This window comes from Microtus pennsylvanicus, chromosome 6, assembly GCF_037038515.1.
Source record: "Microtus pennsylvanicus isolate mMicPen1 chromosome 6, mMicPen1.hap1, whole genome shotgun sequence".
NCBI lineage: Eukaryota > Metazoa > Chordata > Mammalia > Rodentia > Cricetidae > Microtus > Microtus pennsylvanicus.
The window spans coordinates 58103555-58117836 of record NC_134584.1 but is presented as its reverse complement, the minus strand read 5'-3'; the positions used below and the strand labels follow the sequence as shown (position 1 = coordinate 58117836).

Genomic DNA, 14282 nt, shown 5'->3' with positions numbered 1-14282 from the left:
TTTATAAGCCTGACTTGTTTGGCAAAGGCTTATGCCCTCTAGAGACACACACAGTACACTAGCTTTTCTCTTCAAGCTTGTGACAGTTTGGAGTTGGACCAGCCAAGGTTTGTCTGAGGTAAAGAACAGAACGAGTAAGCTCTGTTCTCCAAAACTGTGGCCAGTCAGCACAGGTGGAGTACAGTTTCCTGGAATTGTACTCTTCCTTTCACAGACATGGTTTGCAGTTTCCCCCTGGTGCATTTGTCAGAATTCAGCTTAAGGCCATGCATGTATTCCTTTGTTTATTGGTATGGTTTGCTCTGAAGAGTGACTCTTGGTTTAGCAGAGAAAGGCTACTGTTGAATTGCAATATTTTTTAGAATTTTTGTTCAATATGTACATACATATGAATGTACATATGTCTGGGTTTTGGCAATACTATGTTTAGACCAATTGTGCTGCATCTGCTAGGCAAACTCTACCACTGGACCGTCGCTCTGTAAGTAAAGAGAAGCATTTAACAAATACCGTGCATACATTGGTGCATGGCTCTAGTGACAGTGTAGGACGGAACCGCTTGCTTCATTGCAGTGTCTTCCATAATCGTGTCCTTTCTGTCACTATTTATTTATTCATTTATTTTCCTTTCTGTGGAGATAGTGCGCTTAGCTATTGACTCTGCTCTGGTATAGTTCTACTATTAGTTTGAAGCTTTCTAGCTAGTTCTAAAACACCCAGGATGACCAACCTGTAATGGGAAGAGGCTTACTGGGCTCAGCGTTTTAGAATGTGATTGGATGTCCCTGCTGCTGTGGGATGACAAGTAGTGCATCATTAGGGGAGCATACAGCAAACAGAGGGAGCCAGGGCCTCTCAGCCGCTTTTCTTTTCTTATTTGGGGCATATTGTTCTAGACCAGGCTGTAAATAGAAGGCTTTTTTCCATCCCACTGGTCCTCCTTGATCAGTTTCTCTATGCCAATATGTTCCCAAATAACCACTCAGAAGCTTAATATCAGTTACAGTTGTCTGGCCAGTGACTTAGGCTATTTCTGGCTAGCTCTCTCTGTAAATTAACCCACTTCTATTAGTTCATATTTTACCATAAGGCTTGTGGCCTGTTACCTCATATCTTATTTCTTGGGTGGCTACTCTCTCTCTATCTTTCTTTGGATTCTCCACATAACTGTCCTCGGCTAATTGACTGAAATAGCTTTATTCATCAACCAATAAAAGCAACACATATGCAGAAGAACATCCCAAATCATCTCCCCTTTTCTGTCTAATTAAAAAGGAAAGTTTTAACTTTAACAAGGTAAAATTATATATAACAAAATAGTTATTAAGCAAGAATTACAGTTACAACATTTAGTCTATTTGTATTAGGCAAAATTAAAGAAGATAATTTATCATATATTCTTTGTGAGTCTAAAGTTTAAATCTAATTTATCTTTTATTATAACTAAGGAGAACTGTAATCAATAGGTTCTTATCTTCTGTGGAAACAAAAGAAGAACTTTTTCCCCAAAGTTTAGTCTATCCTTAGACTTAAATTTTCAAGTTAAGATACCTTTAAAATTTATATGTTGGTTTAGCTTACCAGACACCAGAATCAATGTCTCTCTGCAGTCAAAAAGTTTAAAGAAAACACAATAGTGCACATAATTTAGACTCTTTGTGTATTTTCTATCTTTACATGGCTTAATATATATATTTTATACTATTTTTAAGGATTTTTAAATTATTTTAATCTGACTGTTATCCTCCTCCTCCTCCTCCTCCTCCTCTTCTTCTTCTTTGCCTTCGCCTTCTCCTTCTTCTGATCCTATGCATATTTTATCAAACACATTGTGACACATTTATAGGTCTTTATCTGAAATCTGTCCTATTGTGTATCTATAATCCTTTTCTGATCAGGAGCGTTTTAAATATGATAAGAGAGCATGGCTAAGACTACAGCCATGGCTTTGACTGTTGCCCCTGTGCTTAGCCCTCTAAGATGGCGGAAACACGCTCACCACCAGTGTCGGGACCACTGGGTGAGAGCCGCACTCACCTCCCAACTCTGGGGAGCAGTATATAGCACATAAACCTTTTTCATCTGAGTAAAAGCCTAAATCTGCCATGCTGTGTTCTCAAGTCTCAGGCTGTGCTGTCAAGCCTGCACATAGCAGCTGGAAGAAGCCTCTTTGTACTGCGGCCAGTGAGAGAGGGAGTGTGCCATGTTTAGCTGAGGCCTGCTGCTACCAGCGGACGTGGTTCTGTACTGTGACCTGCAATGAGAGACATGAATTAGGAAGCCATTCTTGGCTCCATTTTAGATTCTTTTTAAAAGTTCTCTCGGGTTTATGTGGAAATTCCTTGGGCATCATATGTAAACAGAAGGCTCTTCTCTGTTCCACTGGCCCCCCTGGACTGGTTTCTCTCTGTTCCCAAATAATTACTCAGAGGCTTAATATCTGGCCAGTGACTTAGGCTATTCCTGGCTAGCTATCTCTAAAATTAACCCATTTCTATTAGTTTATATTTTACCATGAGGCTATGACTTATTACCTCATATCGTACTTCTTGGGTGGCTATATGGTGTTTTCCCGACTCTGCCGACTCTCTCTGTATCTTTGTTTGGACTTCCTGCCCAGCTTTACTCTGCTAAGCCATTGGCCAAAACAGCTTTATTCATCAACCAATAAAAGCAACAATGTACAGAAGGATGTCTCACATCACCAGTCTTTTACTATGTGATCATTAAGTGATGCTTAAGGCTCCAACTATAGAAAACTGCTTCTAAAGGAGTTTTATGGGTTAAGTATTTATTATCACCTTTGAACTTGGAATGCAGCAAATCTGGTTATCTGAGACAATGTGACTTAATCAAAAGCTAGGAAAGAAGAGGGAGAGCCTAGAGAATCCAGTTAGTTTGGGAGCAGAGGGGAAGAACACATTGGGTTCAGTCCTAGCACATTATAAACCCAGTGTGGTTGTGTATGCCTATAATCCCAGCACGTGGGAGGAGCCTGAGGCCCAAACAAAATACAAACAGAAAGATGAATGAATTGTAAAGAAAATGGAAGTGTGGCTGGTAAAAAACGCACGCACACACACACACACACACACACACACACACACACACACACACGCATGCAGCAGCAGTAGTACCGCAGCGCTACCTGTTGGCTCAGCCTAAGGAGAATTGATTCTTTTATAGTGATGACCTAGGTTTATGAGCCTTTTAAGTAAGATGTGTGGAAAGTAGAATGTAAGGCGCATAGAAGACATTAGCAAGAATTTGAAGTGATGTTACAGAGTAGAGAGACAGAGGCTCTAATGCTGGAGCCTTCACGACATAAGGGAGGTAGCCTGAGATGTGACCCCACTTCTGGGATCCACCATAGCATCATAATTTGCTGTCCTAACTACATACCTGTTGACTAGTCTCATTGTGCATGGTGTTTACAATGTACTCTTGTGACTGGTGTTTGTTTTGAAGCTTTGCAAAGTCCCAAACTTCCTTCTAGATCATTGTCAAGAAATTGAATTATTAGGGTGTAAGTTTGGTATAGAACAGTGTTCATACTCACATGTTCAGATGTAATTTGCAGTTTTTGTAATTCCTTTCAGAGAAGCCCTGTTGGGTAACAGCTCCTCCCTCAAGTCAAATGCACCTGGGAGGCTTCCCGCAGCAGTGTATAAGGGTTGCATAGCTTATGTCCTGTTACCATTGTTACTTTAGAAGTGAGTCTACTGAGTCTTGAAGGAGTAAGTGGCTTTATCTCTAGGTGGCAGAGCCTAACCTCCTCCACAGAGACTGACTTCTAGCCTGAACTGCTGTCCACCACCTGCTGCCTTGTGTCTTATCAAAGACCTAGTCTTCCAAATAATGGGGGACAGAGAGGACGTTGAGTTGGAAAAGTACTGACTGTACAAGCACAAGAAACTGGTTTGATTGCTAGGTCCCACGTAACAAAGTGGGTGTGGCAGCCCACCTCTATGATCCCGGCACTGAGGAGGCTGGAACATTTGCTGGCCAGCTCATTGAGCTGAAGTGATGAGACCCATATTCAGTGTAGGACTCTGTCTTGAAAAATAAAGTGGATACATGGCTGAGGAGTGACACCCTGTATAGACTTCTAGCTTCCACATACATGTACAAGTATGTGCCATACACAGGGTCATGTGGCCCAAGTGAAAGCCTTGTGTACTATTAGTGGTACAGCAGGAGATCTGAGCTCACTGAGCTCATCTGTCACTCATTAGCTTAGAAAGATTGCCCCTGATGGGGCACAAGGCTGAGAAACAGCACGTGTAAGAGGTACCTACGAACTTGCCTTTGGGGTTTCGAGTTGCAGGCTCCCCTCTACAAGCACATCCATGTCCTCTCAACATGTTCCTAGGTGACAGTTTGTGTTACGGATTTTGTCTTTTGATGGTTGGGTCCAGCCTCTTGTTTCTCATGTCTTCCTTCCCATGTACTCTTTTCATGTAGCACCTTTTCTAGTTCTTAGCTGCTGTTTTTGCTTTTAGCTGATCCCAGAAACCTTTGTTTTCTCTTAAGTGTAATAATGACTATGTACTTCTGAGGAAGTCCCTTTCCTGCTTATTCCTGGTTATCTCCCAAGCCATTAGTGCTCATCTTTCCAGACAGACTGCTTCTAGCCAAAGCTCTGCCACACACTCTTCTTGTGTCCTGTGGTCATGATGACCGAGAGAGCAGTCATCCTTTAGCCTGGAAGGTCCACCAGCCGAAAACTAGGGCAAATGTTTGTAAAGCAGTGGGCCTGTATGGGATGCCAGCTGGTTCTCCTGTAATTTAGTTCAGACTGGCACTACCAAGGTTTGGTATATAGTTTCACAAAATTGTCCCAACTTCTCAGGCCACTCATAATCTGAACATTCCGTAGCCTATCTGATTGGGTATAAGCCTGAGTTCCTACCCTTTCCTTCTAGGGTTCAGTAATTTGCTGAACCTCTCACAGAGTTTAGGAAAAACTCTGTACTTATTTTTCCCTGCTTACCATAAATGTTAAAAATACACAGCCAGATGTACAGGGCGAGGAGCCCCAGAAGTGTGAACCCCAGTAGTGTCTGTTTCCACAGTGAAGGGACACATCTCCAGTGCACATGGATACTTTTATTGACACAGATGTTTTGAATCCACTGGTGAGGGTTTTTGTAGAGATGTCAGTGTGTATCACAACTGCTTCAATCATCAGCCATGGATCATTTAACTCAGTCACCCCTTCTCTCCCTGAGAGGAGAGAGTGGGGAGCTGAAATTTCAAATCTTCCGTGTCATGTGGCTGACTTCTGACAGCCAGGTCCTGAAATGACTGGGAAGAGGGGCTCACCAAGAGTCGTGCTGTTGAGCATAGACTCAGGTGTGGCTTAACGGGGTTTATTAATAACAAGATACTTCTCATTCACTCTTGAAATTCCAGCGATTTCAGAGCCTCACGTTCCATGACCCTGAAGAACAGTCTTGTGTTTCTTGCTAAGTCACAATGGCACACTCTGAGAGGATGTTTGTGTCTTCCCTAGCTGGCCTGCTGTTGCGGTTCTGCTGGATGCTCCCTCTGCTGCGGCTGCTGCCCTAAGATCCGGCAGTCTCGGACCACCCGCTTCATGTATCTACTCTACTTCCTCCTGGTCATCGGCCTCTGCTGTGTGATGATGTCATCCTCCGTGACTAAGCAGATGAAGGAGCATGTAAGTTTGTGGTTCTTGATGGAGTTGTATGAGAAACACGATTTAGAGTACTGGGTTCCATACCACTGTAATTTAGGTTTGTTACGTGCCTGTTGCTGAGATAAAACATCACGACCAAGGCAACTTATAGCAGGAAGTGCTTATTTGGCTTATGGTTCCAAAGGGACATGGGTTTATTTTGGTGGGTTGGCGAGGCAGCACATGGTAGGCATGGCCGCAGGAAGTTGAAAACTCACAGTTTGAACCATAGCACACACAAAGCAGAGATAGAATGGAAGTTGGCAAGGCTTTTTAATTAGCTCGTGGCCCCCTCTTTCCTCATGACATACTTCTTCAGTAAGGCTGCACCACCTAAATCTCCCCCCAAACAACACCACCAACCAACTGGAGACCAAGTATCCAAATGCCTGAGGCTGTGGAGGACACTTCTCGTGCAAACCACTTTACTTGGTCTCTGAACTGTCTCAGAACTTGTCCACTGCTTCAGGCCAAGCAGGCAAGCCATTCAACAGCTTGAGCTTTAATTAATCAATCGATTAATGTTTGGTATGATGTCTAGGTATATCTGTGGATGTGATGAGGTATGTTGTGTGTCTGAGCACTCATGGCAATCAGAGGAGAGAGCACCAGGTGCTCTACCCTCATTCTCTGCCTTGTTTCTTTGAGGCCGGGTCTCTCACTGAACCTAGAGCTGGGTTGGTGGTTGGAGGCCAGCAAGCCTCAGTGAGTCTTCCCCATCCCTGCAGTGCTGGGGTTATAAGCATGGGTAGGCACGCTCAGCTTTTTACATAGGTGCTAGGATCCAGCTTGGGCAGCAAGTACTTAGCGACTGGGCCATCTTTCCAGCCCCTGGTAGCTTTGTCCTTAGTGGTAGGATAGGCATAGTTGGATGCTGTTGGTAGAGAACGTTGATGTCAGAGGATTGTGCTTGGTCTCTGTTTTGTTTAGCCGTTTCTGATAAACACAGTTTTTGCTTGTAGAATTCTGCCCATCTCTGTCATAGGGATGACTGCCAGTGTTTCAAGTCACAGCTTGTTATGAGGACGTAATTTAGGCCGATGGAAAGGATGATATAGCGTAGACAGCCCCATAGATACCAGGAAGTGGTTTTTGTGGTTTTTAGCTTTTCTAGACGGACCACTTGGATGGCGTTGCCTCTGGGACTTAGGGCAAGAGGTCAGCCATTTCTTGGGCAGTCTACTCAGGGATGCCTGGAGTGTGACGTTCATGGAGACAGATGTGGAACCTTTTCCTGTTTCTCCATACAGGCCTCTTGACGAGCTGTATCAGAGTGCAGAGTGCTGTGGTCACGAGAAACCCCAATAAACAACACAACTCTTCCTGCCCTAGGTTCTGGGGGAGAAAAGGGAGACTAAAATGTCCGCAAGTAGGGTCCAGATACCATGTTCATTACTCAACAAGGCAGGTGAACTCATGCAGCTTGAGTTTGCAGGGAGGTGGGCTTTCTCCTGAGCTCCTAAGCCAGCAGCTCGCTCACCCGTGCTCCGTTGGCATGGTGCTAGGGCTCACTAGCCAGGAAGAGCGGGCAGCAGCATGTTGAGGGCAGCTCTCATCCCAGGGGAAGTGGAGGATGAAAGCAGAGCTGTCGAGGCCCATTTCCCTCTCGTACACCACTCAGCCCTTCATCCTCACAGACAGTGGGGAGGGAGAGAAGACGAGTCTATAATGGAGCTGCATCTCTTCTGTGGTGATGATAGCCTCAGCTGGGGCAGCTCCTAAGCAAACTGAGCCCCAATCCTGTGCTATACTGTGGCCATTTAGTGGCACTCTGCTTTAAAACAATCATTTCCCTTCTCTTTATGCTGGGGATCAACCCAGAGTCAGGCATGAACTAGGCGATCTCTCTACTGACCTACACCCCAGCCCCATGACATTTTCTTCAAAGCTCTTGGTCTATTTTTATCCTGTTTATCCTTTAGTTAGGATAGGCCTATTGGAGCTTCCTGTTGGCTAACACATTTCTAATGTAGCCATATGGTTTTGATTAGAATGTGCTACTGTAGAGCCTCCAGTGAAGGCGCCCCAGTGGGCGGCAAGGTACGCTTAGATGAGGGTGCAGTTTGTCTCTCAGAAGAAAAGATGTGAACTTTTCTAAGGCCTAAAACAAGGTAAATAGGTTCTGTGTAAAAGTTTGGAGGTAGAAATGAAGGGTTTGGCTACCTTGAGGAGGCTCTGCCAGATTTGCTTTGTGCTGTTGATATATTTACCACCCAGCCCTACTAGCATCATGCTTTAACTTGGTGTGTTTGGGGAAAGAAGTTTGGGCCTACGGGGCCTGGAAATATGGCTCAGCACATACTGCACTTACAGAGGACTGGATTTGGTTCCCAGAACCCTCTTCATACAGCTCTCACCTGCCTATGGCTCCAGCTCCATGGGATCTGGCACCCTCTTCTGCTTCTGCAGGCACCTGCATTCCCATGCATGCCTGCTTGCGCGTGCGGGGTGTGTGTGTGTGTGCGTGTGTGTATGCACAATATACAATGTATATATTTTAAAATTAAAACTTTTTAAATTAAAAAAGTTTTAAGAGCTATAAGGCTAGAAGGATAGATTTTAACTCTTCTGCTGAGGGTCTGCTTAATCTTCCCTTTAAATTCATGCATTTGAAAAGAACCTCAAAAAGGCTCAGTGAACCTCTATCGTTGAGTTACACCCCAGCACGCCATTTCCTACTTTTATTTTTCTAGTAGTGCGATGCTCTCTTCTTAAGCTCCGCTCCTGAGCAGCTGCGTGATGACCTGCCGTGGTCCTGTGGTAAGAAGTCGGTATCTTAGCCGGCTGCCATGTGAGCCCTGCTCTTAAGCTTTCGGTGCAAGTAGAATGAAAGCCTTAGGTCCACGAAAACCTGTAACTCTGCCAGTATGTGACATCTCTTGGAGCGAAGCACTGCAATTGCAATTGTATGGGTGATGTAGAAGCCCAAGGTGTGTACTTCAGGCATAAATTTTATAAAACACACCTGATTCCTGTTCGGGTATCCTGCTCCAGCTCCGTGCAGTACCCACTAGCAACTCCATCTGCTATCTCTGCTTCCTGACAGAACCTTCAACAGGAAAATGTTGCCTGGTGTTGCCCAGGGAGGCTGCATGGAGGAAGTAGCATATATAAGGAAAAGTATTTTAAGAGCTGCTTTTTATAGGCTACTACCATAATGCCATTTTAGTTTGAGCATTTTACCTGTGTCTTCATTCTTTTTCACCACTGCCCTTGCCCGTACAGCAGGTGCTGTCGATATAGTAATAAGGGCGGCGGGGCTGCGTCCCCAGCACCCCGGCTGCCTGGCTAGCTTATGCCCAAAATAACAACATACAAACTGTATTTATTTAATCACTGCTTGGCCCATTTCTATCTAGCCTCTTCTAGGCTAATTCTCACATATTAATTTAGCCCATTTCTAATCATCTGTGTAGCCCCTAGGTGCGCTTACCGGGAAGATTCTAGCCTAAGTCCATCCTGGGTCGGAGCTTCATCGCGTGCGTCTGCCTGGGAGCATGGCTTGGCCAGGCTTCCCACATAGGGAGTGAGGTCACTCTGGGTGGAATAAATCCTTTTCCCTTCAGGGGACAGCTATTTGGCCACAAAGTCAGCTTGTTTTGTGGTGCTAGAATCAGGTTGACCTCATGCCCAGGCGGCACTTGAGGGTGGGCCCTGAAAGGTCTCCTTGTAGTGCACAGCTGGTCCCCTGCGGGTCCTTGCCTGCCCTTGGTTGGCCTGTGGGAGCTCGAGAGGTGAGAGTGGCAGAGGAAAAAGAACTGCAAACTTGTGGCCTGCACGGGGTGTGTCTGTGCTGTGTGCCTTGGAGACCCTCCATATACTGTGGTGCTACCAACCTACGCTGAAAACAAGCATAGAACCCTCTCACCTCGGGAGGACACTAGTCAGAGTCGACCATTTTCCAAGTCTCTACCACTCAGAACTGCCCAGACTTCCCTCTGGGAAATAATGTGCAAAATAAAATGTTTGCAGAGAGATCGGAAGGCACAGACAAGCATAACGCCATCTAAAAATGAATGAAGAACAATAGAAAGACAATAAAGATCGTAGTAGATGCTTCACAGCAAAATGAATACTTCTTTACAATTCAAATCTAAAACAAATGTATTACAGTGTCATGTTCCACACGCCATATACCAAACAAATGAGTTCCCAACACTATTTATCATGTATTTGGGTTTTAAAATGTTGTATTCACCATGTCAGACATCTCCCCCAATCAGAGCAGTGCAGTACCAAGTGGGATACAGGGAGAATGTGGACCTAAGATGTAAGATTGGAGCCCTGAAGGCTCTTTCCACATCGGCCAGTGAGCACACAAGAACCTTCCTTTGTTCTCCCTTCCAAATGACTAGCTTCTGGGGCTCTCAGCTGTCACCTTTATCTCCAAAGCAGGCAGGCAGATCTTATTTTATCAGTGGAGATCTGGAGCCCTGTTCTCTCACCTGCTTCTCCTCTTGTGATCCACATTTTGAAGTCCACGAAAGCCACCAGGCATCAACCAGCCCAAGTTCTGTACTTGCTTAAACACCACAGTGACTGGGAAGAACAGCCTGCTTAAAATGGCTTCTATATTCTGACACAGGAAAAAATGCTCCAAGAAGGGAGAAACCACATGCTGTGGCTCAACATACAGGAGACCTTTCTCTGAGCCAACGGTCTCATAGGAAGAGGGGTTTCCCTCATGCAAAAGCAGGGCAAAGCTGCCTCAGCATCTCTTCCAAGCTCCTTCTCACGAAGATATACAGGCAGCATTCTGAAACCAGAAAGAACCTACTGTTCTCAGCCCACACACCACAGGCCATGTGACCCTGATAGGGCCCTCCTAAGAGCTAGAGTGCAGAGTGGGAGGCAGTGACACACCCCAGCAGGCCACAATAAAGCAGTGTCTCGTCCTCTTCCCCTGGCCTTGGTGAAAGCACTTAGGCTGACGTTGGCTCTCCCTGCTCTGACTCCTGGCCAAGGCCACATTCAGACAGAAGCATGGACAAATGCCTGGAAATTTTGGCCAGGTGTATAGATTAGCTTTTCTTTGGTTGGGAAGTTCTCTTGTTGTCTGCCTTGAGAGAAGCTGTCATGCTGCAGGGAGACCCCAATCCTGGATTATGCCTTTATCTCAGAATTCATGATAAGTTTAGCAACTCTTGGAATAGGGTTGTATTTCTGATGGAGTCGTAAATGTCAAAATGGACACCTCCTAAACCATGAGCTAAACAAATTCTGTTTTCTTTAAAATAATTACCTTGTATTAGGTATTTTATTATAATAATAGCTAATGGACTAATACATACTTGTACTTTTTTTTGTGTCTGGTGTCTTTTACTTACCATGTTTTTAAAGGTATGTTGTAGCATATGTTAGTACTTCGGCCGAATAGTATTCTACTTTATGAATACTCCATATTTTATTTGTCTATTCCTCAGTTGATGAACACTTATGTTATTTGTACTTTTTTGACTCTTAATGTTAATGTCACCATTTTTGTGTGAATAATTATTTTCTGGGTATATACAGTAGAATTTCTGTACTAGATGAAAATACCTTGCTTAATCTTTGAGGAGCTGCTATACTGTTTTCCAAAGTAATTACACCATTAGCACCCCTACCATCATGAGAAGCATTCATAGTAATAATGTGTAAAGGTTCATGTTTCTTGTGCCCTTGCCAACCCTTATTGTTACCCTTTCTGTCTCCCATCCTGGTGTTTTTGTGGTGTCTTGAACACTAACCTGACCACTGTGGTTTCCCTGGGGCAGCTCATTCATCTCTGCCTCTGGCTATCTTCTATGAAGAATTGAGGGTAGAGGTACCTTCTCTCAGAACAGAACTGGGGACATTCTTAGCTTCTTCCTTCTCTTCCCTTTGTCCAGTACTGACCACAGACAGTACTGATCATGGACAGGCCATGGAAATTTGTTTGTGCTGTGCGTTCTAGTCAGTCACAAATGAGTTGGCCACACTGGACTTTTGCTCTCAGCCTTCCTTCTCCAGATAATTGATCCCACGGTGAGGACACCCTTGCTACTAGTTCCCCATTGGAGTCACCCATGGCCTTAACTGTCAGCCGCAGAGGCTCCGTCGCTTGCGTTTTGAAGAGGCTTCCTAAGTACAGCATCTAATTGTCTAGTTAGTTTGAATGACATGTTGCACTACTTTGGTGGTTCTTAGAGTTGACAGTGCCGTGTAATATACTTAAGACTGCAGATTGGCAGATAAGCTGCTTCCTTTCCTGTCATCAGCACGAAGAACTAAGAGGGCTATAATGACATGATTGTCATGTTGTGTGTGGCTTGCCTTCCTGGGCTAGTCTCTGTGATCCTATGAACTAAGATCTGTAGCTAAGGCATCTAATTAAAGAACACGGCTCACATCTATGAGAGGGGATGATAAACAGGGCTCTGTTAAGTGTTACACAGAGGAAACAGGCTTGCTTTTTAAAGGGTATAGTTTGAATCAGTTGGTAGAAGAATAAAGGAGATTGGAAAATGGAAGAAACCTAAGGGATTATTTTACCCATCTAGTTGTCTGACAGATGACATGGCCCATGAAGTGAAGTGTCTTGTCCAAGGCTGAAAACACTAGTTACAGCAGAGACTGAAATTCAGGGTCCCTGGGTATTTGGCCAGTGATTTCTTGCTCTTATAACTAGGTTTGCTTGTTAGCCAGATAACCTGCAAAACTCGCAGAAACAGCATTCCTAGCCTAAAGCAAGCCTCGCTTCCCATGTCTCCTAAACACTCTGGATACGGGACAGGGAGAAGGAGCCTATCCAGGAGGTGACAACCATTTAGTAAGCAGAGCTTTCCTTGACTCCTGGGTGTTCTCTGGGCACAGTGGCAGGAAGAAATATATAGTGACCTTCTGGAAAGGTCACCTTCCCAGCTGCCTCCTTCCCTGCCTACAGCCAAAAGCTGGGCTCAGAGAAGGGCTGTTGGTCTGAAGTGGAGTAGCCACAAAAGAAGTGCTCTTTTGGTGCTGCTCGGAAAGTGGACCTGCCCTCAGGGTGTGCTCCTGTGTCTGTCTTTTCAAAGCAAGCAAACAGCACTGGTGAAGAATGCTTTGCTTTGCAAGACACCGTGTGGTTTGCTTGGCTCAGAATGGCAGGGGTCCATGCTAAAGTACAAATGTCTGGCTCTAATTGTGAACGTGGTTTCTATTGGTTGGGTGTTCAGAGTGCTGGAATCCAGGCTCTGGGGATGTTTGAGTCAAAACCCCAGGCAGAGCTCTTCATTCCCAGAAACTGCCTGTTAGTTTTTTAAATCTTTATTATTATTATTTATTTGTGTGTGTGTGTTGTGATGTTAGAATAATATCAAATAAAGAGAAATCCTGCAAGTTCTTTGATTCTGGAGAATTTTCCAGTTTATTATTTTAACCCAACTGAGATGAAATGGTTTTCAAAAATCCTCCTTCTGAACATCAATTGAATTCCATGTCAGTGTGCCTTATGGGTCAGTTGGGTAGAATTGTGGTGAACACAGTTCATGTAGGTCAAAGTTTCACTGGACTGAGGGTTAGGGGAGCTGGCAATGAGGCTCCACGTCCTACATTTTCCTGGGTCCCATCCTTTCTCAGTCAGGGTCTGAGGGACACAGGTTTGAAAACAATGCCATCTTTGGTCTCAGGTCATCTAAACCAGAAGCAAATAGTCCCTGCAAGTCTCGACCTTGGCTCCTCTCTGCTGGGTCCATCCTCCACACAGTGAATGGTGCTGGGAAATTGTTCTGCACTTGAGGAGGCCGCCCTTTGTACTGCGCTGAGAGGCTTTTGTTAGATTCAGACTCAAGGACTGAGATGACTCTTGTCTAGTAACCACGAGCTTGCCAGGAGCCATAAAGCAATAGGCAACTGTCATTGTCCTTGACTGTCAGATCCCTTACACAGAACTCTTGGAGGCACCGGATGTTAGCTGAACCGTTTTTTCAGGTCGCCCTGGCCATAAGAGGGAGCGAATGATGACATGAGAATGTGACTTTTTTCTTAGTCCTTTCCCTGTGGCCATCAAAGCACTTGCAGATAAAGACACCAGAGAAGTGCTTACAGTTAGGATGAGCACCATCTTTTGCTATAAAGTTGGAGCCTGAAGGAGCAAACACCGCAACGCAGAATGAACTAGAATGAAGCAGCTGCAGGCTGATGGGACGGGAATAAGCACATAAATGCTGTGAGCACAGTAACACCCCAACCCTGGTGTTGTTTCTGTGGCATTGATTATCCGGGGTCAACTAACGTCCGAAAATATTACATGGAAAATTCCAGAAATAAATAATTCATATCTTTAAACTATGCAGCACTGCCTTACTCTATGCTGCTTAGGATATGAATTATCCCTTTATGCCACCAGCTGTCACTCACTGACCTTCTTGGTTATCAGATCTGCTGTTGTGGTGCCAGTACTTTTGTTCAAGCAATCCTTATTTTGTTTGTTTATTTGCTTGCTTGTTTATTGGTTCTGGGGATTGAACCCAGGGCCTTGTACATGCTGAACAACTACTCTACCAATCAGTTGTAACTAGCCTCCCCTTCTCTCTTCTCCTCCTCCTCTTCTCTCTTTTAAGGTAGGGTCTCTCTAAGTGTCCTA

At 44.7% G+C, this 14282-nt stretch overlaps 1 protein-coding gene across 1 annotated transcript in view; it reads left to right on the top strand.

Moving 5' to 3' along the window:
• The window catches only part of Serinc5 (serine incorporator 5), a 98691-nt gene that overhangs the window by 43143 nt on the left and 41266 nt on the right, over positions 1 to 14282 (top strand). Inside the window, exon 2 of the mRNA XM_075976320.1 lies at positions 5516 to 5683. Within this exon, the coding sequence (XP_075832435.1) occupies positions 5516 to 5683 (168 nt within the window). The remainder of the gene's footprint in view (positions 1 to 5515; positions 5684 to 14282) is intronic.